General features: G+C 56.0%; 10 protein-coding genes across 10 annotated transcripts; 4 read left to right on the forward strand and 6 right to left on the reverse strand.

Moving 5' to 3' along the window:
• Positions 1-158: 158 nt before the first annotated feature.
• On the forward strand, positions 159-2137 carry CLUP02_05582 (ubiquitin-conjugating enzyme; the record flags this gene model as incomplete). Its single annotated transcript, XM_049284588.1, has 8 exons — positions 159-368; positions 420-966; positions 1062-1383; positions 1483-1497; positions 1555-1608; positions 1736-1782; positions 1820-1935; positions 1973-2137. 8 exons carry the CDS (start codon positions 159-161, stop codon positions 2135-2137), a joined length of 1476 nt encoding a protein of 491 aa, XP_049141731.1.
• A 214-nt stretch (positions 2138-2351) lies between these two features.
• On the reverse strand, positions 2352-3511 carry CLUP02_05583 (uncharacterized protein; the record flags this gene model as incomplete). The annotated part of the gene is made up of 2 exons (XM_049284589.1): positions 2352-2372; positions 2429-3511. 2 exons carry the CDS (start codon positions 3509-3511, stop codon positions 2352-2354), a joined length of 1104 nt encoding a protein of 367 aa, XP_049141732.1.
• Positions 3512-4542: 1031 nt separating this feature from the next.
• CLUP02_05584 (RNA binding protein) lies at positions 4543-6079 on the forward strand (the record flags this gene model as incomplete). Its single annotated transcript, XM_049284590.1, has 9 exons — positions 4543-4610; positions 4651-4749; positions 4806-4863; positions 4925-5013; positions 5041-5072; positions 5117-5180; positions 5228-5294; positions 5348-5495; positions 5553-6079. 9 exons carry the CDS (start codon positions 4543-4545, stop codon positions 6077-6079), a joined length of 1152 nt encoding a protein of 383 aa, XP_049141733.1.
• A 29-nt stretch (positions 6080-6108) lies between these two features.
• CLUP02_05585 (uncharacterized protein) lies at positions 6109-6829 on the reverse strand (the record flags this gene model as incomplete). The annotated part of the gene is made up of 3 exons (XM_049284591.1): positions 6109-6167; positions 6241-6616; positions 6659-6829. The coding sequence occupies 3 exons, from the start codon at positions 6827-6829 to the stop codon at positions 6109-6111; spliced, it is 606 nt and encodes a 201-aa protein (XP_049141734.1).
• Positions 6830-7582: 753 nt separating this feature from the next.
• Positions 7583-8353, forward strand: CLUP02_05586 (uncharacterized protein; the record flags this gene model as incomplete). The annotated part of the gene is made up of 1 exon (XM_049284592.1): positions 7583-8353. The coding sequence occupies one exon, from the start codon at positions 7583-7585 to the stop codon at positions 8351-8353; it is 771 nt and encodes a 256-aa protein (XP_049141735.1).
• A 319-nt stretch (positions 8354-8672) lies between these two features.
• Positions 8673-9810, reverse strand: CLUP02_05587 (uncharacterized protein; the record flags this gene model as incomplete). Its single annotated transcript, XM_049284593.1, has 2 exons — positions 8673-9615; positions 9686-9810. The coding sequence occupies 2 exons, from the start codon at positions 9808-9810 to the stop codon at positions 8673-8675; spliced, it is 1068 nt and encodes a 355-aa protein (XP_049141736.1).
• Positions 9811-10128: 318 nt separating this feature from the next.
• CLUP02_05588 (uncharacterized protein) lies at positions 10129-11949 on the reverse strand (the record flags this gene model as incomplete). The annotated part of the gene is made up of 4 exons (XM_049284594.1): positions 10129-10643; positions 10699-11635; positions 11713-11860; positions 11942-11949. 4 exons carry the CDS (start codon positions 11947-11949, stop codon positions 10129-10131), a joined length of 1608 nt encoding a protein of 535 aa, XP_049141737.1.
• Positions 11950-12578: 629 nt separating this feature from the next.
• CLUP02_05589 (valyl-tRNA synthetase) lies at positions 12579-16145 on the forward strand (the record flags this gene model as incomplete). Its single annotated transcript, XM_049284595.1, has 5 exons — positions 12579-12609; positions 12724-13158; positions 13225-14161; positions 14213-15681; positions 15739-16145. The coding sequence occupies 5 exons, from the start codon at positions 12579-12581 to the stop codon at positions 16143-16145; spliced, it is 3279 nt and encodes a 1092-aa protein (XP_049141738.1).
• A 437-nt stretch (positions 16146-16582) lies between these two features.
• On the reverse strand, positions 16583-17343 carry CLUP02_05590 (ER membrane protein SH3; the record flags this gene model as incomplete). Its single annotated transcript, XM_049284596.1, has 2 exons — positions 16583-17148; positions 17256-17343. 2 exons carry the CDS (start codon positions 17341-17343, stop codon positions 16583-16585), a joined length of 654 nt encoding a protein of 217 aa, XP_049141739.1.
• Positions 17344-19194: 1851 nt separating this feature from the next.
• CLUP02_05591 (uncharacterized protein) lies at positions 19195-21389 on the reverse strand (the record flags this gene model as incomplete). Its single annotated transcript, XM_049284597.1, has 2 exons — positions 19195-20715; positions 20790-21389. The coding sequence occupies 2 exons, from the start codon at positions 21387-21389 to the stop codon at positions 19195-19197; spliced, it is 2121 nt and encodes a 706-aa protein (XP_049141740.1).
• Between the last annotated feature and the right edge of the window lie 23 nt (positions 21390-21412).

The following is a 21412-nucleotide window of genomic DNA, read 5'->3' on the forward strand; positions in this document are numbered from 1 at the left end:
GGCTGTTTCAGCCCTCTAGACGATGGAAGATGGCACAAATCGCGACGTAGACAAATATTAATGAACATATTTCTGAGAGTCACTCTGAATCTTTCCACTTGCCAATGATACTGAGTTTAAGCATTTGCATTGTGAAGACTTCAGTGACACTGGCCGGGATGGCACGAGACGGAACAAAATGGAACGCAAACGGCGTACGGACGATGCGGATGATGTTGGCCAGATGCCGGACTGAACCCGGAGTCGAGAGCCGGCGTGGGAAACCTCGGCTGAACCCACGGGACCCACCTAGGTATCCTGTCGCGTCACAAGGTACGTCTCATTGGCACCCTGGGGAAGCTGGAGAGCGTGGCTCGGCTACTGCTAAGGTAAGGTAACTAAGTTAAACCCAGCCCATCGGCTTGGGGATTGCCCCAAAGCTTTCCCCCCAATCCAAAAAGATTATCAACAGCTATTCATACAGCCAGCTTGCTCCGAGAATCTACTCGAACACTGTCGTGAACCACATCAACTCATACGCGATTACGTACCAATTGACCGTCTTCCCTCCCTTACTTGCGACCCATAAGCTCCAGGAGCCTATCAGTCGAACCACAGGTCCTCCCCCCTCCGTCCGTCCGTCCGTCCATCCATCGCGCGCGCAGCCCGGATTGCAAGCAGGAGACAGGAATCCCAACTTGTCGAAGATGTCGTGGCGCATTCAGAACCTGCCCGATTCCCAGACGAATCCCTCGGGCGCGGCGCCAGGAGGCGGAGGAGAACGAGACCGTGGCAGCAAGAAGTCAAAGTCAAAGTCCACGTCGGACGGGCGCGGCGCGATCAAGAGGCTCATCAAGGAACTCGACGTGTGGCGGTCGGAGAAGAAGGAGGAGAGGGGCATCGAGAGGTTGGGCCCCGTCGACGATGAGGATCTGTTGACGTGGGAGGCTGTTGTCAACGGGCGGGGGATCGGGAACGGGTATGATGGTAGGTCTTCTCTCTCTTCTTCTTCTTCCCTTGCACAATCGCACCCCCTCCTTCCATCTTGGGGACCATAGCTAATATTTAATCCGACGACACAGAGGGCCGCTGGCTCCTACACATCCAGATCCCGACAGACTACCCCATCCGCCCGCCGACGATACGCTTCGCGACGCCCGTGGTCCACGCCAACATTGCGCTGCAGACGGGCGAGGTCTGCCTCGACCTGCTCAAGGACGCCTGGACGCCCGCCTACAGCGTCCTCGAGAGCGTGCGCGCCGTGCGCACGCTGCTCGCCTACCCGGAGACGGACTCGCCGCTCAACGTCGACGTCGCGGCGCTGCTGCGCGGCGGGGACGTGCTGGGCACGCGCGCGCTCGTTGAGTTTTGGTGCCGCGATGACGAGGGGCGGTATGATGGGCCGTAGAGGGGCCGTAGAGGACCGTAGATGGAGGGCCGTTGGGAATTGGGGAGGCGAGGGGAGGTTGGTTTGCGGGGTGAAGGCTGTCGCTGTCATCGTAGCTTGGAGGCGGCATAGTCTGACTTGGGGGAACGTTACCCTGCCTAGCTGGCTGGTAGACTGATGCGGTCCAGTCTTCTAAAGGGAGAGAATTTGGGTTGGATTTCAGCAGCGGCTTATGTTTTTGGGTAAAGATAACTTGACAAGATCACATACATAAAATGTACATGGAACGGGATGGGCTGGGAAGGGAAAGGACGGAAGGCTCGTTTGGTAGGGAGTACCCAGAGGGCTATCATCATCACTCAATGACAGATTGTATAATTGCAGCGAGAAGCTCACTTTGAGATACAATATCATTTGTTCTATCACACTAGAGCCCTTGAAAACATGGAATAGGTGCTCTCTCTAATGCCGCGGATATCTTGCTCAACCCACGATTCGTCACCGCACCCCCCTCTCGATTCCTCGCGGCGCGTCGTTGTTTTTCATCTTACACCCTCAAGAAGCCAATGGTCAGAAGTGAAGCCTTCTCTCACCCCCTTTAACCAGCTAATCCCTCCGATATTCCACCAGGCTCCCAGATTTGTTTATGTAGTTTGCTGTGTGAAATGTACTGCAGAGAACGCCCGTTGCCCAACCCCCCCGCCGCCATTTCCCATCCGAAGAAAGTGGAACGCAATTATGTTTTGGCAAGATACGAAAGAAAGGGGGTAATCTGCACATAGGGGTAAAGGAGCATATGAGGTTTCTTTCCAATGAGGTCTGTTCCGCGCGTAAAATTCGTAATACCGCCACCGATGCTGTTGGCGACTAAGAGGTGGGTGGGGGATGTTTCAACTTTCTGTTTTCCATTGAACACCTCTAGATGAAAGGCGTGATGTACTCGTCATTTTGTTTCCCAGATCACATCCATCGTGATGCCTAGCCCTTACTCATTGTAGTGATAAACCTGAAGTAGTGTGAGCGGTTGTGTAGATCAATGACATCTTGACGAGGTCTACTTACTCTGTAATTCGGGAGTCCGAACGGTTGCCAGCCTAGGCGCTTCGCCATCTTGGCGAAACCTTCGGTCTCAATGAGGTGATAGAAGGAGAAGGGTGGGAACATGGCTCCGTCGCGGTGGACGTCTGCCTTGACAAGCAAGGCAGTACCGCCGACGCCGTCCAGGGGGATCTCCACCGACTTGTCCTTCTCATCGGTGCCCAAGTACGCCATCAGCGCGCGGTATGTCGGCATGTCCTTGTATCCCTCGAGCAGGATGTCGTCGGGTCCCATTGTCTCGGCCATCTTTTGCGCAATCTCGCTGTCCTGCCAGCTGTTGAAGTCGTAGGGCCGCTCCTCCATCTTCTTGGTCTCCGTGTTCATGTAGCGCTGGAAGCAATTGGGGACGATGACGGGCTTGTCGTGCGCCGCCAGGTCCTGGATCAGGGTCGGCGGGGTCTCGACAATGTCGGCGTCGAGCCAGAGCACCCACGACGTCTGGGGGCCCAGGGTCGTGAAGAGCAGCGAGTTGCGGGCTTTTGACATGACGGCGCGCCTGGCCTTTTGGTTCTCCATCTTGTGCCGCTCGCCCTCGTCCTGGGATGCGATGGCCGGCTCAAAGTCCTGGCGCATGATAACGATGCTCTTGAAGCGGTTCTTCTCTGAGCCCTGGGTCTTTGTGATTTGCTCTTGTAGCTCCGCGGTCGCTGCGTTTCCTTCCTTGGTCTTGGGAAGGATGAAGCCGAGGGAGATGAGGTCGTGGGGGTAGTTGAGGTTCAAGAGGTTATCCCAGTATTCCTGGTAGAACCGCGCCATCGGCGTCAGGATGAGGACGGATTCGCGGTTGCCGATGGGGTCGGTCGTGATGGTGACATTGTTGAGGTTGTAGCGGACGACGGGCGGCGGTCTCGTGTCGCCCTTGGCCTTCTTTCGGTAGGGGGCGGTAGGAGGTGATAGATGGTGGGAGGCGGTACCGGCTGGCTCTGCCTTTGTTGACTTGGAAGGTCCGACGAGGAAGACAACGATAAAGATGCAGAGGACGGCGCCGAGGACGAGGGTTACCGGGTTCGCCTTCTTCAAGCGAACTGACCCCATGGGACGGGCCATGGCAGGCAATCTGACGAGTAGGGAGACTATGCGGAAATCATAAAGGTTGTCGAGGGATCAGAGGTGGTTGTTCGATGGTTTTTCGGCTTGGCTTGGCTTTCGCGAAGCTGCAAGCGAGCTTTGGTTATCGCGGGTATTGGGTCCTAAGAAGAACGGGTACGGTTTTCTTTCCTTTGTCGCAGGGAATCGGGGGTGCCATGCAATAGATATGAAAGATGACACTGAGCGCTCCTTCCCGTGTGTCTCTCGCCGAGGGAGTGAAGAAATTGGCCAGATACGAGATTCCTATTTCTGGCGGGCTGGTCAACTCAAGGGATGCGCATCGGGAGGACAGCTCTACAGTAAAGTTACACTTCAGACGACAAAAGGGGCTTAGCCTCATCTCCCTCGAGGACTAATTCCGGGCCGAGAGATCCTCCTGCCTCACGTCAGGGGATGCAGGGCGCTGACGGCACGGATGATACAGGCGAGACAAGCGAGACAGCGCCTGTAAAGCTTGCGACCAGCAGCGCTATTTGGTGCTTGTACTTGCGGGTTCACTCCACTGACTGAGTGGATAACGGTGGGCGGATGGGAAGCCACTGGGAGTCTGAGGTGGGTCAAATGGAGTGGATTACTCGGACCCCTGAGACCTGTAGTGGGGAGCCCGCCAGGCGTCAAAACATGGGGAGCTATTTCCAGATTTCCTGTTCTACATACATCTCGAAGCCAATTGGTGCTAACCTATTTAAGCAAAGTTCCAGCAGAGTCGAGGGGCTTCAGCCACGTACCCACTTTGTCCCTAGCGCAGCGTGCGCCACACTTCTTTGGCGGTCGGATGCTCCATTCAATCCGCGGTCAGCCGTGCCTGCCTTTACCAGCTGCGTCTACTGCACTCGGTCACTTGAGTCGCGATCAGCATTGTTGTCCCTTTTACATCCTGCAGCAAAGTTCACCTCCCACGGTACCGAGGTGATTTTTTTGACCACCCAATTCGACATCTTGGGTTGCATAGATTCTTTTCTGAACATACTTCCACCCAACAAATCATCATGGCGGACAAGCTGGACCGCAGCCTTGACGAGATCCTTGGCGAGAAGGTAAGGAAACCCGCAGCCTTGTACGATATGCGACCTCGGATCTGACCAAAATAATTGCAGAAGAGCGACGGCCCTCGCAACAACCGTGGAAACGGTAGAGGTGCCCCCCGAAGACGCGAACGCGAACGCCAGGAATATCCTCGCGACGGCGTTAGAAAGGTACGATGCCGCATACACAACCCGTCACCTGGTAGATCTCCAGGCTGATTGTCCAGGTTGAATGACCCTCCTCCCTCCTCATCCCGGTCGACCACGACTACCGCGCAGCTTTCGGTTCCATGCCGACCGTCTTGTTGAAGGCCGGGAGCGGTACCTGTCGATTGCAATGGCACAGCTAACAGGTGTCGCCGTCCTGCGATACAGTCCTTCCGTGACGAGCCTAGAAACCTCGATAGGTATTTCCACGCAGAATGAACTCCCAAGGTGGCAGTGAGCTAACCCTGCGAATAGTGAATGGGTTCACGATCGATTCGAAGAGCACGGTACGACCGAATATCCTATACCACACCGACAACATGAGCTAAAGCGGAGCAGACAATCGCCGTGCGCCGGCCCCTCGACGGAGACGCGACGAGCCTGAGCAAAGGCAAGTTTTGTGCCGTATTCCATCCGAGCATACGCTGATTGGATGTCACAGAGATTCGAGCAGCTCGAAAATCCGCGTCGAGAACATCCACTACGAGTTGACTCCTGACGACTTGGAAGTATGCTCCCCTAAAGGTGTCGAATACCGTGGCCCGGACTAAAGCTTGTGCAGGAATTGTTTAACAGAATCGGCCCTGTCGCGAAGTTGGATCTCAAGTATGATCGCGCTGGTCGCTCGGAGGGCGTTGCCTTCGTCACGATGGAGTCCCGCGAGGATGCTTTGGACGCGATCAAGCAGTTTGACGGTGCTAATGCTAACGGTAAGTGCCTTTTTTCGAGTCAATTTGTCATTGGCAGTTCAAAGACTAACATCTCAGGCCAACCCATCAAACTGTCAATCATTGGCGGTGGAGCCGGCGGTCGATCTCGCAACCCCTTTGACTCGGCGGTGATGCCGGGCCGTCCACTTGCAGAGCGAATCTCTGCTCCCGGCGGTCGCTCGAGATCCATGTCCCCTGGACGAAGATACGATGTCGACGAGGCTGCTGAGAGAGGCATTGACAGATACGTCCCCGGAAGCCGTGGAAACCGTTCGCGAAGCCCTATGCCCCGCCGGCGCGGAAACGGTGGCGGTGGTGGCGGACGCAGACCTGGAGCTCGCAGAGAAGGCGGTAGAGATGGTGGCAGAGACGGTGGTAGAGATGGCGGCAGAGACCAAGAAGGTGGAAGAGGTGGCCGCTCGGGTAGAGACGGGCGTACTCGGAAGACACAGGAGGAACTGGATGCCGAGATGGCTGACTACTTTGGCGGAGGCAACTCCGGAGAGGCTGCGCCTCAGCCGAACGGTGGCGCTGCCGCTGCCGCGGTCCCCGCCACGAACGATGATATCGATATGATCGAGTAAACCCTGGTCCAGCTCAGTCTGACCTTGGTTTATGCTGCACGGAATGTCTCGGGCCAGTCCTCAGACCAAGTTACGAGAGAGGAGAAGCCTGGTTGAGACACGTGGAAAGCCAGTTGTCAGAAAACCCCCTATTGTGCGCCTTCACCAATAGCATCGTGGACCATTAACTATAGAAGTCAACAATAACACCATCAGCTTGTTGATGAACCTGATCTGAATCCGGATTACAGTCCGCGCATGGTCCAAAATCAGGGACTCGAGTGAACCAGGGCACCAATCAAGGATTTTGGAATCTTGGACCCTTTTCTTCGGCATTGCCTCCGTGGCTTCTGTGCCCACTTGCCCGAGTGGTCCGCCGAAGATTTCCTGAAATATTCCTGCCGATGTTACTCGGTAGGTTTGCAGATCCCCGTTTTCGCCGCTTTGGGCCCCCTGGAGACTGGAGCAACTCAACAAGGACGAGTTATCGATGGTAGCGGCTGTTCCTGGGTACCTCGGTGTGCTAGGGCCTGGTTGTCCTACCAGGCTCACCTTCACCTATGCGGCAAAGAGCAGGGCATGTCTCGGTATGGGTGAGACTGGCTTGACTGGATGTCCGTACATAAACTGCAGTGCCCGTAAATCGCAGTCGTCAAAACAAGGGACATGCCTATCTGGGGAGGTCCACGAGTGAGCCGCCGCGGCGCCGCCCCCTAAAAAATCAAGTTTGCGATCGTCGGGGACCCTCCATGCATGCGAAGAGTGTGACATACAACTTGGCAACGGTCCTCCAAAAACCAAGAAAAATCACCCATGTCGCCCCAGGTCCCCCGCCAAGTGCACGTCCCGGCCTGCAACGTCAGGGTGCATGCACCTCGCCCGCGCCCGCGTTTGCACGTCGCAGGAAGAAGCTCTGGCACTAAGACAAATGCCCACTCCAACTCCCCGGCCCCCAGTCTGCGCCTCTCACTTCCCGTCTCCCCCAAGTCTCCCACCACAACACTCCAGCTCTCTCCCGGCGTCTACCTTGCCTCACTCTTCCCACCGTCACCTCAAACCTTGGAAATCGTTGCAACCGGAATGGAGAGTCGACGGTGAACCGTGAACACGGACACGACCACACTTTATTCAAACGGAGACACCGATTGCTACCATCGACCTGGCGACTCTAAACGGACCGACGATAGGGCAAGCGCAACAATATGACGGCTGCTAGTGATAGTACAGACTTATATCACCTCTCCCGAGCACGAAGGCCCGTCTTGCGCCCTTCGCTGTACGACTGAATCGTGAGAATAACGATCGACACATAAAGAGGCAAACCACCTGCAGAGCGCGACACGAGGGTTTGTTTCAACCCTCGAATCTCCAACATCTTAACTTTTGACATCAGCGGAACATACGCACCCACCATCGTCGTGTTCAGTATATACACAGTTAATCTAAACAACTCTTGATCAACTTACACTCCGTCATCATCTATCAACCGGTTCTACTGGGCAGACTTTTCATCACTTACACGGGATGGAATCAGCCCAGCACACGGAGGGCCCGTCGCCAGCTTCACACAACAATAACACTATACTTACACCAAATAACTCCCAGCAACAATCACGGCCCCGGCCCAAATCTCAACCACCCAAGCAGCGGAGGAGACCGCCGCGGCCACAGGGATCAGACTTGAGTAGGAGACCTGCGTCGGACGGCTCTGACCGCGACAGGGAGACCGACGACGCTGGGGAAGGCGCTGCCAACCCAAAGCCTAATCAGTCAGGCTCGGGACAGTCGGCGTCGAGGCCTGCCAGAAGACGCCCAGCTGCCCCTCGGCCTGCGCCAGCACCATCGACAGCGATGCCTTCGGAAGATGAGCAACTAGTCGACCCGGTACCACTCCGGTCAGGCCATTTAAACCGACGGGCCGCACCTAGAAGAGTGCCGCGCCTCGGCGAGAACAGCGCGTCTGCGCTGGCATCTGACACGGACACCACGAGTAGCTCATCGTCATCATCATCATCAGCGTTCCCACCGATCCGGCGGCCTCCGGCGTGTCGTCGGCGACCGTCGGATATGAATCTCTCCCTGAGAGCTCCGATAACTGAGATGCCCGAGGACGGTGGCGAGCTCCCTCCTGGCGGTCCCGACTTCTCTACACCGCGACCTCAACGCGAGAAGAACCCGCGAGAAATCTTACACGAAGGCGAGCGAGGCTTTATTGTTGACCTCAGACTCAACCTGGACGTCGAGGTGCACATCAAGGCGAAGCTCTCTGGTGACCTGACACTGTCAGTGTTATAACATTTGTTCTTGGAATAAGGACAACGGATTTTGTGACGAAGGTGCGATGATGTTATATAGTGTAAGAGTATCCTGGCCGGCGCATAATGGATCATGGTGTAATAGTACTGGGGATAGGAGGCGCTAGGAGGTTTGGGCAGGCAGCATATGGTTCATGGTACGAATGGCGTCGAGAGCGATCTTTGGAAAACTTCAAAAAAACGAGTGCAGCGTTGAAATGTAACTGAGACAATGTTTAAGTCTTCAAAGCTACTTTTGACCCTTTGCCTGAAATCTACATTTCGTCCAAGTTGTACTTATGGGGAGAGTGAATCAGTCTTCAGTCCGTCTTCTTCTTCTTTCTCTCAAACCCCTCCGTCAAAGCAGCAGCAACGTCCTCCACCGTCGTGCCCCTCTTCCTTTTGCCAATCTTCTCCCCGCCCAGCGGCGAATCCTCCGCCACGGACTTATACACGCCCGCCGCGCCGACAAACAACTCGGGCCCAAACCCGCCCTCCTCGGCGTGCGTCTTGGCGATCTCCTCCATCTCGCGGACCCAGCGGTACGCTTTGGGCGGCATCGTCACGACGCCCTTTTCCGCGGACTGCAGGTGCGAGGGGAGGCGGGCGGCGAGCTCGTCGCGCAGGTGGGGGAGCACGCCCATCCTGTGGGCCGAGATGAAGGCCTGGGTGGCGATGGCGGTGAAGCCCTTTGAGAGGGAGGCGAAGCACATTTTCAGGCCCGAGGCGGCGCCGATGGAGTCGGAGATGTGGTTGCCGCCTAGGGTTGCGCTTAGGCGGGCGCCGAAGGATGCATTTGCGTCGCCTGGGGAGGAACCTGGGAGGGAGAGGTCGGATAGCTTGTCGGGGCCGGACATGGGCATGCCCGGGACGTACCACGCATCCGGGTCGTTGTCGTCGTCGCCGGTACCGGGCGGCGGGGCCGAGGCAGAGACGTTTGTGCCGGCGTTGGGGGCGGATTTGGGCCTGGGCGGGGCGCCGATGATGCAGGCGTCGACGAAGCGTGCGGGGGCGCGGGCGCGGGCGAAGGAGGCGGCGATGGATTTGCAGGTGGAGGGGGCGACGGCGTTCATGTCGATGAAGTAGAGGGGTGTCTCGCGCGACGATGCAGCGCCGGCGAGGGCGTCGATGATGCGCTCCGCGGTGGCTTCTGCGTCGCGCGGGGGCACGACGGAGAGGATTACGGCGCACTGGGATGCTAGGGCTTCGTCTGTGTCTAGGAGCTCTACTTTTGCGTCGCGGGCTCGTTGGAGGGTGTCCTCGCTGTAGCAATGTTAGTTCCAGGTTGATATCGAATGTTTACTTCATACAGGTGGAGGGTGTGTGAATTTACCTGCGGCCTTTGCAGTTCGTTGCGACTTGGAAGCCTTTGGCGATGAGGAGCTTGGCGATGCCGACGCCCATGTCGCCGATGGAGATGACTCCAATCTTTGAGGGCGTCACGTTGGTTGCGGCCATGATCGAGGAAGCGGAACGTTGAGGATTATGTCGTCTAAATTATCCGTCTAAATGCTTGAGTTACCTCTCGTTGATAAAGAATGAGATGTATGAAAGAGAAAGAGTGTGCATATCCACCTGCGGCGATCTGAGCTGCAAGTTACAGAATTGCGTCAGTTCTTTTTCGTCAAAACCCTCCCGATTACCTACACCACGACACCGGATGACCGGCTCAAGCTTTGCAGCGACGACGAGAGAAAATACGTGACAGAGCTCATTCCCTAAAAAGACAATTACAGTAGTTTTCCCCCCTAGTCTTACATCCATAGATTTTACATCTTAGCTTGAGGCTCCCAAGCCTTTCTCCGTGTGCAGGCTAAGCCTTCTGAACTTGGAACGTTTTTGGTCAGGGAGTCCCAAATGTCCGATCCACGCTCCGGGCACGTCCAGCTTCGTCTCACGGACGAGAGGATGCAGCGACCTGCACTCAAGGAAGAGCCCGTGGGTTGTCACCGCACCAAACTGGTGCCGAACTTGTTTCCAGTCTCGCGAAGCGGGAACTGGCGATGCCTCTAACCGCGCGTCGTCCGTCACTCCAAAGGAGTCGGTGAACTGAGATTCGCCTTCCGCTGCCGTATTCGCTTTGGCCGCGGTGAAGGGCGGAGCGACAAAGTATTGAATGTACGAGCCCGGAGCGATGACGCCTTGTTCGGCGTCGCCGCCACCGTCGTTCCGGTTCTCAAAGGAACGGATGAAGCTGTCAAGATCCTCTTCCTCAGAGGAAGCGGAATACTTGACTTCGGGATCGAGCGAAAGGAGGCCTGCCTTCTTCCCCCAGCCGCCGCCGCCGCTCTCTTCATTCTCTGGTTAGATGAGCTTACTCATTGTTGGGCTGGGTGTTCAACTTACGAATCTTGTAGACCCTGGCACCCCTATTGATGAGCCATTTCATATATTCCTTCGTATTCAGGACCATGGACCACTCGTCTCCAGCGTTCCGTACCTTTGACGATGTCTCGGACAACCGGTTCAAGAACTCAATGGTTCCCGCTTGGTCATCGCCAGGGGGACAAACAACTCCCCATACACCAACGGGGCCCGGAGGGAACTCATGGCCCTCTGCCGTCCGCCTATCGAAGAGCGCTTGGACAGCCGTCTCGAGCTCCGCAGAAGCAGGCGTCTCTTTACCATCTACGTCGACCTGCCTGATGATGTTGCCCAGGCCCGATACGATCTTCCGCGGAGCCGTGATGGGGACCAGGGGTGCCTGGATCGAGTTGGTGTGATCGCTCCCTCTGGTGTAGATGTTGACTTCCTGAGCCCGTCGCTCTTCGCGCTCGACCAGATCCAAACCCCCCTTCAGGTTGACTTTCCAGCGGCTAGCGATGAGAGTCGACTGGAGGCCATTCTGAAAGATCGTGTTCGCCAAGGGAAGTGTGCATACGTAACTGCCAGGCTTCGACCCGTAGGAAAACGTAATGGCAGCGTTCAGCTTGTCGTTGCTACGAGGAGCAGACTGCATGTTAGGGCTCCTCCCCTGCCACAGCCTCGGCATGATCATATCCTTTGGCCCGTAGTAGAATGAGAATCCGTGTGGGATGTCACCGAATGCACGAAGGGGGTGAAGGCCATCGACTACACCGGTAAGAGCGTTGAACTCGCGACCCACATCGCCGGATGATTTCGAATCCCCAAAGGGTCGCAGCAGTGCGGCCGTAAACTTTTCATCTAGCAGCCATGACGCATATGGCCGGGAAGCAAGTACTACAACCGCGCCGTCATCTTTCTCGAGGCCTGCTTTCTGTAAAGACCTGACAGTCTTGGTCACTCTCTGAACGAGGGTACCCTATTCACGCGGTCAGTATTAATGAGATATGAGATCTCGATGCAAGGAAGATCTCTTTTTTTTTCCGGCAGGCTCACCTGCCAGCTCTCTTCATTCCCGTGGACAGAAAAGCATGCAGTTTTATATCCTCGTCTAGCCAATGAATGTCTAGCACACTGAGCGAACCGGGGGATGGCTCTCTGGATATACATCGCGTCACGGTCACCACCTCCAAGCTGGGCCGAGCTCTCGGAATGCTTGTTCTTCGTCCGCGACTGGATTGATAATCACAGACGCATATGCTGATGAGATTACTTCCTTTCTTACAAACCCATTGAAATGAATTGAGGTCTTGTGTGAGTCAGGTTCCCGCAACTGCTCCAGCTTTGTAAGGTAGGAGGAAGTGAATGAATGTATGATGAATTATCCAACAACCTTGATTGGTGTGGCTGGAGCTTGAGCTTCCCAGGTTCAATGCGTCGGCAGGAAAATGCGCCAGGGGCAGAAGCGGCGTCGACCATCCCAAAGGAACTTTGGTACCTTATCGGCTCTGAGGAACGGATACTCGTTATCGATAAGGCAAGTCATCGATAACCCCCCCTTGCTTGTGGCTGGTAAATCGGACTTGAGCACCTCAGGTTCCCTGCGCCTGTGGCTCGCACCCGAATTTTAGCTGCATGACCCCTCCAAGGCCCTCCTCCTCGAACACCCAATCCTGTGACTCAAATCCGCGAAGTGCTGCAATCAGACCGCCGAGTCATAGTTGCTTGCCCCTCCTCGGAGACCTTTGGAGATTTTTTTGTATTTGTACCATCAGTCGAAGCCCACCTCCCCGGGCTTCTTCGCAAACATATCCACCACGTCCAACTCAATATTTCTTCGAGCACTCCGCGTGCGCCCTCCATCACTCAGTCTACGTCCACGTCCTCCCCGTCTTCGACCTTTCCTACAGACACGTGCCACCATGGCCACCGACAGCGGACGCGGAAACCCCAGTGCGCAAGCCCCTCCTCCCCCATCCCACACCCCACATTCTCACGATGCCTCCCGGCCCAATTGCCATTGTGACGCCTTCAGACATTGAGCTGACCCATGTGTCTCCTTCCCAGTCGGCGCTACTGAGGGCCTCAAGGAGGAGGTTCCTCCTGCCGTCTCAAACGAAACCAAGGCCCAGGTTGCCTCGACGTCCGCCACCCATGCCGCCGGTCAGGATGCTGGTGCGACCGCTGGCGCACCTCCCAAGGTGAAGACCGAGAAGGAATTGGAGAAGGAGCGCAAGAAGGCCGAAAAGGACGCCAAATTCAAGGCGAAGTTGGCCGAGAAGGCCGCAAAGGCCGCCGCAGCCCCCGCTGCATCCAAGAACAAGGAGAAGAAGGCCAAGGCCGAGAAGAAGGAGGAAGAGGCTATCCCTGAATACGTTGAAGATACCCCCAAGGGAGAGAAGAAGCGCCTCAAGCCCCTCGAGGACCCCCACTTCAAGGCGTATCACCCTGAAGCTGTCGAGAGTGCCTGGTATGACTGGTGGGAGAAGGAAGGCTTCTTCAGTAAGTGATACCGGTCGCACCCCTTTCTTGTGGGAGGTCTTGCGTGAGCTAATTCAACCTCAACAGAGCCCGAATTCACTGCCGAGGGCAAGGTTAAGCCCGCGGGCAAGTTCGTCATCGCTCACCCTCCTCCTAACGTCACCGGTGCCCTGCATTTGGGCCACGCCCTTGGCGACTCCCTTCAAGATATCATGATTCGATGGAACCGCATGTTGGGCAAGACGACGCTCTGGATCCCCGGTTGCGATCACGCCGGTATCTCGACACAGAGCGTTGTCGAGAACATGCTCTGGAGAAGAGAAGGAAAGACCCGTCACGACCTCGGCCGTGAGGACTTTGTCGACAAGGTCTGGGCCTGGAAGGGCGAATACCACGACAAGATCAACGCTGCTCTCCGAAAGATGGGAGGAAGTTTCGACTGGAGCCGTGAGGCCTTCACCATGGACGCGAACCTGTCCGCCGCCGTTGCCGAGACCTTTGTCAGACTTTTCGAGGAGGGTACCATCTACCGCGCCAACAGACTTGTCAACTGGTCCTCCAGGCTCACCACCGCCCTTTCCAACCTCGAGGTTATCAACAAGGAGCTGACCGGAAGGACATTGTTGGAGGTCCCCGGCTACGAGAAGAAGATTGAGTTTGGTGTTTTGATTCATTTCAAGTACCAGATTGAGGGTACCGATGAGTATCTTGAGGTTGCCACCACCCGTATTGAGACCATGCTGGGTGATTCAGGTATCGCTGTTCACCCGGATGATCCTAGATATACGCACCTGGTTGGAAAGAAGGCCATCCACCCCATCATCCCGGGTCGTCTGATGCCCATCGTTGCGGATACCTATGTCGACAAAGAGTTCGGTACCGGTGCCGTCAAGCTTACCCCGGCCCACGACCCCAACGATTTCAACCTGGGCCAGAAGCATGGCCTCGAGTTCATCAACATTCTTACTGATGATGGAAACATCAACGAGAATGGTGGCAAGTACCAGGGTCAGAAGAGATTCGAGTAAGTGACTGTGCAGATCTCGCATACCCTCATGCAAACTAACCTCTTTAGCGTGCGTTATGCCATTCAGGAGGAGCTCAAGCAGCTCGGTCTCTACGTCGACAAGAAGGACAACGCCATGACTATTCCCCTTTGCGAGCGCTCCAAGGACGTCATTGAGCCTCTGCTGAAGCCCCAGTGGTACATGAGCATGCGCAGCATGGCCGACGATGCCGTTGCCGCTGTCAAGGACGGCAGAATCAAGATCAAGCCCGAGTCCTCCGAGCGCAGCTTCTACGCCTGGATGGCCAACATCAACGACTGGTGTATCTCCCGTCAGCTTTGGTGGGGTCACCGTTGCCCTGTGTACCTGGCCAAGGTTGAGGGCGAGAAGTCCGATTCCCTGGACAACAAGCGGTGGTTCGCTGGCAAGACTCGCGAGGAGGCCGAGGCCAAGGCCAAGGCTGCCCTTCCCGGCAAGAACTTCACTCTTGAGCAAGATGAGGACGTGCTCGATACCTGGTTCTCTTCTGGTCTGTGGCCCTTCTCAACCCTGGGCTGGCCCAACAAGACCCAAGACCTGCAGGAGTTGTACCCTACCTCTGTCCTCGAGACTGGTTGGGATATTCTGTTCTTCTGGATTGCCAGAATGGTCATGCTGGGTATCAAGCTTACTGGCCAGGTTCCATTCACTGAGGTGTACTGCCACAGCCTCGTCCGTGACTCAGAGGGCCGCAAGATGAGCAAGTCTTTGGGTAACGTCATTGACCCCCTGGACGCCATCGCTGGTATCAAGCTCGAGGACCTCCACGCCAAGCTTCGCACCGGTAACCTCCACCCCAGCGAAGTTGCCAAGGCCGAGAAGTACCAGAAGCAGGCCTTCCCTGATGGTCTGCCTCGCAACGGTGCTGACAGTCTTCGCTTCACCATGGCTGCGCTCACATCGACGAGCGGTGATGTCAACTTTGACGTCAAGGTCATGACTGGTTGGAGAAAGTTCTGCAACAAGATCTGGCAAGCGTCCAAGTATGTCCTGGGTAACCTGCCCGCGGACTTTGTTCCCGCCAAGGAGGCTACCGTTGGTGTTACTCTCGCGGAGAAGTGGATCCTTCACAAGCTCAACAACTCCGCCAAGGAGATCAACACCGCTCTGGCGGCGAGAGATTTCCAGCAGGCCACTGGTATCGTGTACCAGTACATTCTCAACTTCCTTTGCGATGTCTACATTGAGAACAGCAAGTCCATCATCAGGGATGGCACTCCCGAGGAGGCCGCCAGCGCCGTCCAGACCCTGTACACCGCGTTGGAGGGTGCGCTGACCATGATCCACCCCTTCACACCCTTCCTCACGGAGGAGTTGTGGCAGCGTCTGCCTCGCCGCCCTGAAGACAAGACCAGGTCCATCATGCTTGCCAGCTACCCCGTCTACGACGCCAAGTTTGATGACCCCAAGTCCGAGGCCGCGTACGAGCTTGTCCTGGGATGCTCGCGTGGTGCGAGATCCCTCATGAGCGAGTACGCTCAGAAGGAGGAGAGCAAGAGTAAGTCACATGTGCCGATGTTGCGATGTAGGTCCCACCCACTGACACGATCATCAGTTATTATCCAGTCTCACGATGCCACCTCGCACCAGACCATCAACGACCAGGTGGCCTCCATCAAAACCCTTAGCGGCAAGGGCGTCACGGGCATCGACATCATTACCTCCGACGCCGCCCGTCCCGCCGGCTGCGTCGCGTTCCCCGTCGCCTCCTCCGCCTCTGTGTACCTTCACGTCAAGGGCCGCGTCGACCTCGACGCCGAGGTCGAGAAGGCCAAGAAGAGGCTCGACAAGGCGCGCGCCAATATTGACAAGCAGCACAAGGTCCTCAACGACCCCATCTACAAGGAGAAGGTCGCCGAGGCCGTCCAGAAGCTGGACAAGCAGAAGCTCGTCGACCTCGAGTCTGAGGCCAGGAGTTTCGAGGACACGATTAAGCAGTTTGAGCAGCTCAAGCTCGAGTAAGGGCTTGCGTGTGAGTGGGATAAGGAGTAAAAAAAAGGTAGACGCATTTATCTGTGGTAGAGATGCGATAGGACTGCTAGTTGAGGGGGCAGGATTTCTTTGCTTGTCGTTGTTACCTTATCGAGAGGTTAGGGTTTAAATAGAGCCCGTATGTCAAAGTTCAAGAAGAATGGCGTTGAGACATGATATATTTTGAATGAGGCATAATCTGCCTTTGCCCATTGATGGTGCGCCTCGTACAGTGATCCTTATTTGCGTCGATGCGAACGTCACATGTCACCTAGAGCCACCCTAAAAGCAATCAAAGTCGATGTAGGGGGCATACCAATCACATGCCATGTCGCAACCTCTCACTTTGCCAACAGCCCCCCGAAGGACCTATACGCATCCGCGTAACGCCCACCTGCGCAAGCACCCAGAAAGAAGAGTTCAGCTTTTTACTGCTTCTTCTTACTCGCAGATCCCTTGGCCCCCTTCTCCTCCTTCTCCAGCTTCGCAAAGTCCTCGCGGTCCTTGCGCTCAGCATACCACTGCCCAGCCTGCAACACCAGCACACCAACCAACACGAGCGCCAAAATGGTATTGCTCGCCGCCAGCACCTTCAAACTATCCTCCTTGCCCAGAATGATCTCCCCCGTGACGGGGCCGTCTTTCACTTCTCCGGTAAAGTTGGGGTCATCCCAGATGCCCGCGCTGACGGACCGGAGGCCCTTGACAATGTTGGTGATGTAGACGCCGACGCCGATGAGGTAGAGGACGAGGGACGCGCCGTCAAAGAGGACGTTCGCTTCCGAGGGGCGGAAGAGCTTGATGAAGAAGCCGAGGAAGCCGGTGAAGACGATGATGTTGAGGAGGCGGCCGATCAGGGGAGGCGACTGGTGCATGAATTTGAGGTGGGTTTCGAGGTGGGCGAAGAAGGTTTCCGGGACGGGGGCCGAGGTCCAGAGGAGGGGGAAGTCGTAGGGGAAGGAGGCGAAGAGGATGCCTAGGAAGAAGCAGGTTGCTGTTTGGTGAGTTGTTAGTTTTCTCGGTTGGGTTCGTGGTCAAGGAGCTCTCGCTCTCGATGCGCGAGTTGCTGATGGGGGAGGGGGGAAAGGAGAGGGGACGTACGCCCGATGATCATGAACGTCGCAAAGGAGGTTGAGCCGCGGTAGTTGCGGGATTGCGTGGTCTTTGACCAATCGACCCAGCCGGACATGTTGGGCGGTTTCTCGTTCTGCTATTCGGCTTTGTGGTTGCGGTAGAGAGCGATAATGCGCGCGAGCTTGCTGTCGCGACGAAAGAATTCGCTTTATAAAGCGCAAAGGTCTCGACCCGTCAAAGATATGCGCTGACCTTCTCGATAGAGGTCAGAAAGCCGATACGTTCGATTGCAATTGATTGCTATCAATCGCGCAACACGAACAACGAGGGGTTGGGTGAACGGAGTTACGTGTGTAGTTGAAGTAATCAAGAGGGGCAAGAAACCGCGGGCGGAGGAGAGAGAGAGAGAGAGAGGTTGGGTGGTATGTGCGTTTGTTTGTTCGCAGAAAAATGCCCCCCCCCCCCCCCCCCCCCCCACCCCCCCTCTTCTTCTTTCCGTCCTTTTTCTGTCTTGTGGTTTCTGCCGAGTAAGCTGCTTGCTCGCTTCTTCACCTGTGTTGTGTTGTGTGTTGTTCAGCTCGTCCTCCACTGCCATTCCTCCCCCCCCCCCCCCCCCCCCCAATTCCTTGTATCCGTATTCGTGGTTCGCATTTTTGTGCAAAGAGCTTAGCCCACTGATAACGGCCTTCGTCTACTACTAGGTAGAGTTGTGCTTACGTAGGTGCCCACTCAAATCCTCACTCCTTGGGTCCTCCCATACTCCCCAACCCAGTTGGCGGAGAAGCTACCTACGTTATCCACAAATCCTCTATCCGTATCATTCAATCTTAATCTTTTGCGGAGTTGGCTGGACCTATGGATGGAGCGACTCATGAGTGGATTGAGCTAAGATTGCCTAGCATCTGGTTTTCTGGAAAGCCCAAGGAATTCCAACTGGAACATTATTCAAATAGCGTCGGTTTACGGCTGGCCCGCTAGAGCTTCTGCTAGGTCGCCGGCCGGTTGACCTGGCTTTTCTCGAGCCGTGGAAAGTTTTTAACCTGCAAAGTGCGGCTTTCGTCGGGCGGGGGCGGAGCGGAGCGATATGGCTACTTATCACGCTGTCACTGACAAACGCCATCATCAAGTGCGGGCGAGCTGACACCATGTTGACGAGCTGAGCCACTAATCACGCTGCCAGGCTTCCCGAATCCGCGTTACACTCACCTAGCCTGACGGCAAGGATGGGGGCCCTGGAGATGTTCTCGAAACATTCTGGCCTCTCTTCCCCGAGATGACAATCCGGAGATTACGACTGGGTAACCTTGTCATACGGGCCCGTTGTTTGTTTGTCTTGCTCTGTCTGTCTGAATTGTGCATCACTCGGAGTATACCACACGTCTGGTGCATCTTGTATCTAAAGCAGCGGAGCACTTTGGGTCTTGTCATGATTGGAACTAATCCGTGTCCAACTGAGGGCACACATCTGCATGTTATACACGCACACAACCTGCAGAACCAAGTTGTGGCTACCTGACCGGTCGCCTCTTCCACTTCTTGCGGGCATTATCGTCCTGAAATTCGATTGCACCGGTAGAAGGCTCTCTGGCCTTTCCCTCTTTCCTCTCACCGAGATACCCGCACGCTTGGATAAAACAAAAAGAAAACAGAAATCCTCGTCAATGGAATGTATCCCACAAAGACTGTTCCAACCAGATCGTCAAGAACGGGATTGGGCAGTCGTATGTACGGGTAGAAAAAGTAAGAAATTAAAATAAAAAACGTTTCGCTACCATGACAATGCTGAGCCCGTCAGAAGCTGCGGGCAGGGATCAGTGCCGAATCGCAAAGACAGGAGACGCCTTCAACTCAACGGCTGCCGAGAACAGAATCGTCATCGTCGCCTCGTGAGTGGGAGAACATCTCCCGGGGTATAATGACAAACCTGAAATGGAAAACAATGCAAAACAGTGCCGCAAATCAAATATCAAATCCGCACTCCTGTCGACGACGGCTTCTTACCCAGCGTCATTTGGCTCAGCGACAATGTCCTGGCTGCCTTCTTTCGCTGGGGGTCTTCGTCCTCGTCGCGCAACTCCTCCCCGAACGCGCCGTAGCCGTGATGCTGCTCTTCCCTTGGCGTCGCGAAAACCTCCGAGTACGAGTCCTCGTCTCCGGGGCCGGTCCCAACGCCAGAATCTTCAGCCAAAAATTGCCGATTTCTGGACGCGGTTTCCTCCTCCTCATCGGATGAATCCTGGTCAAAGGCAGACACGCTGCCAAACGACTTGGCAGTTGGGGGAGGCTCCATTGCCAGAGACATGCGGCCGTGACCGCTGGGCCCAGAGATCATATTCAGGCGTCTCGTCAACTTCTTGACCTGAGACTCTAGGGCCTGTCGAGAGGCTCTCTCCGTCTCCAGCAGCGCGAGAAGCATCGTGTAGTGATCTGCTGTGAAGGTCTCTTGTGCCCTGTTCGGCTCGACGCGAGATAGTGCTGGTAAGCTCGTCACGCCACGGATGGTGGAATTCGAGGTTGGCCTATTCATGGATGCAGGGAGTTGCAGAGAGCCCACATACGTGGGAGTCTCGCCGAAGGAGGTGTGAGACTCCTTTGAGTGTGCAGAGCTGCTGTACCGGGAGACTGGGGCTTGCTGGCGCGAGAGTTGCTGCAGTGCCGGATTGACTGCGGTGCTTGTCGTCTGAGAAGATGGATTCGAACCCGGTACCGATGGCGCAGGACGTTGCGGCTGGCTCATGTGGATCTGGAATCCAGGAACAGAGTTGCACAGATGCGTGACCACGTCCTCCACACGGTGCATCCTCTCCTCCAGCGTCTCTATGCGCGTCTCGATGCTGGCCGCCTGCGTGATCTTCATGCCAGCCATGACATTCATGTGCGTCAAGTTCCCAAACGAGAATGGTTGAGGTGGTGTGTGCACCTGTCCCTGCTCGATTGGGGATTCGGGCATGCTCATGGGAGGGGCCATGCCCGTGAACTGGTTTTCATGGTCTGGAATATTGGATGACGCCGGCGATGCGATGAAGGCTGGGTCATAGCTCTCTCTCCAATATCGGATTTCGTCGCTTCTGCGCCGAACTTCGGATCGTCCTTCTGGATTCTGCATTCCACTGAGACTCCTGGATCGGCGCTTTTGGCTAACATCACTAGTGATGGCTCGCCCAATTTCTTCGGGGTCATCGTCATCTGTGAAAAGGCGGCTCCCGCGGACGTGGGTGCTTGCAGGACGAGGCGAGAGGCCTGCAAGTTCTCCCTCGCGACTCCTGAAAGGAGCCGAGTAGATCTGACTTGTCGTGGCTGTGGCCGCCCTCTTGTGGCCTTGATACAAAGATGGGTCGACGTTGATTGAATTGCGCGCACTCTCAATGGCGGTAATGTCTTGGGGCCCTATGGAGTGAGACCGTAATGCTCTGTCGTACTCCGTGATCGGCAAGGACGCCGATCGCTTTGGTTCGGCTTCCTTGACTCGGCTTAACCCGGAAGTGTCCTGTTGGTCCCCCCGTCAGTCTCCAAGTTCAGAAAGAATGCTATGGTACGGGAGCAGCCGGTGCCGAAACTTACGCTCTTGTGTTGGTTCGAGGCGTTGTACGTCGATACGCGCTGCGAATCGGTCGAGCCCTGAGAGCCCGTCTTCTTTTTGCGGCCAAAAAGCTTCCCCAACGCGCCGCGCAATGTTGACTTTTTGCGCTGTGGACGATCCTTGCTCGCGCCCGTCTGTTCAGATGACGCACTCACGGCGGAATATCGCAAGTTGCTGGATGCGTTTGTTCTTCTTTGTGATTGGGGCGTGTTGGCCTGTGTTGCGTGTGTCGCCGATGTTGGTGATGATGCTGAACCGGAGCCAGAACCGGCGGAACCCGTTGGTGCAATCACCGAGTCTGCTCTCGGGGCCTGTGAAACTTCGGGCTGAGGCTGAGGGACCGAGACAATCGACCCGGCCCTTTGTTCGGCCTGCGGCGGATGCATCATTTGCTCCTTCATGTCGCCCTCGGTCAGAGGCGTAGCAATCCCGGTACCCGGGTTGCGCATTGGGAATTCGTCGTCGACTGGGCTAGGGATAGGAATCGGGCCTGATATTTTGCCCCGAATGGACTGGCCCGTTAAAGATCGAGGTACTGCGCCAGGAGCGGCGGGTGGGTTGGCCGACTTGAAGAGGCCCATGGCAGTGCCAGCAATTGGTGATT

The sequence above is a fragment of the Colletotrichum lupini genome, chromosome 3 (assembly GCF_023278565.1).
Source record: "Colletotrichum lupini chromosome 3, complete sequence".
NCBI lineage: Eukaryota > Fungi > Ascomycota > Sordariomycetes > Glomerellales > Glomerellaceae > Colletotrichum > Colletotrichum lupini.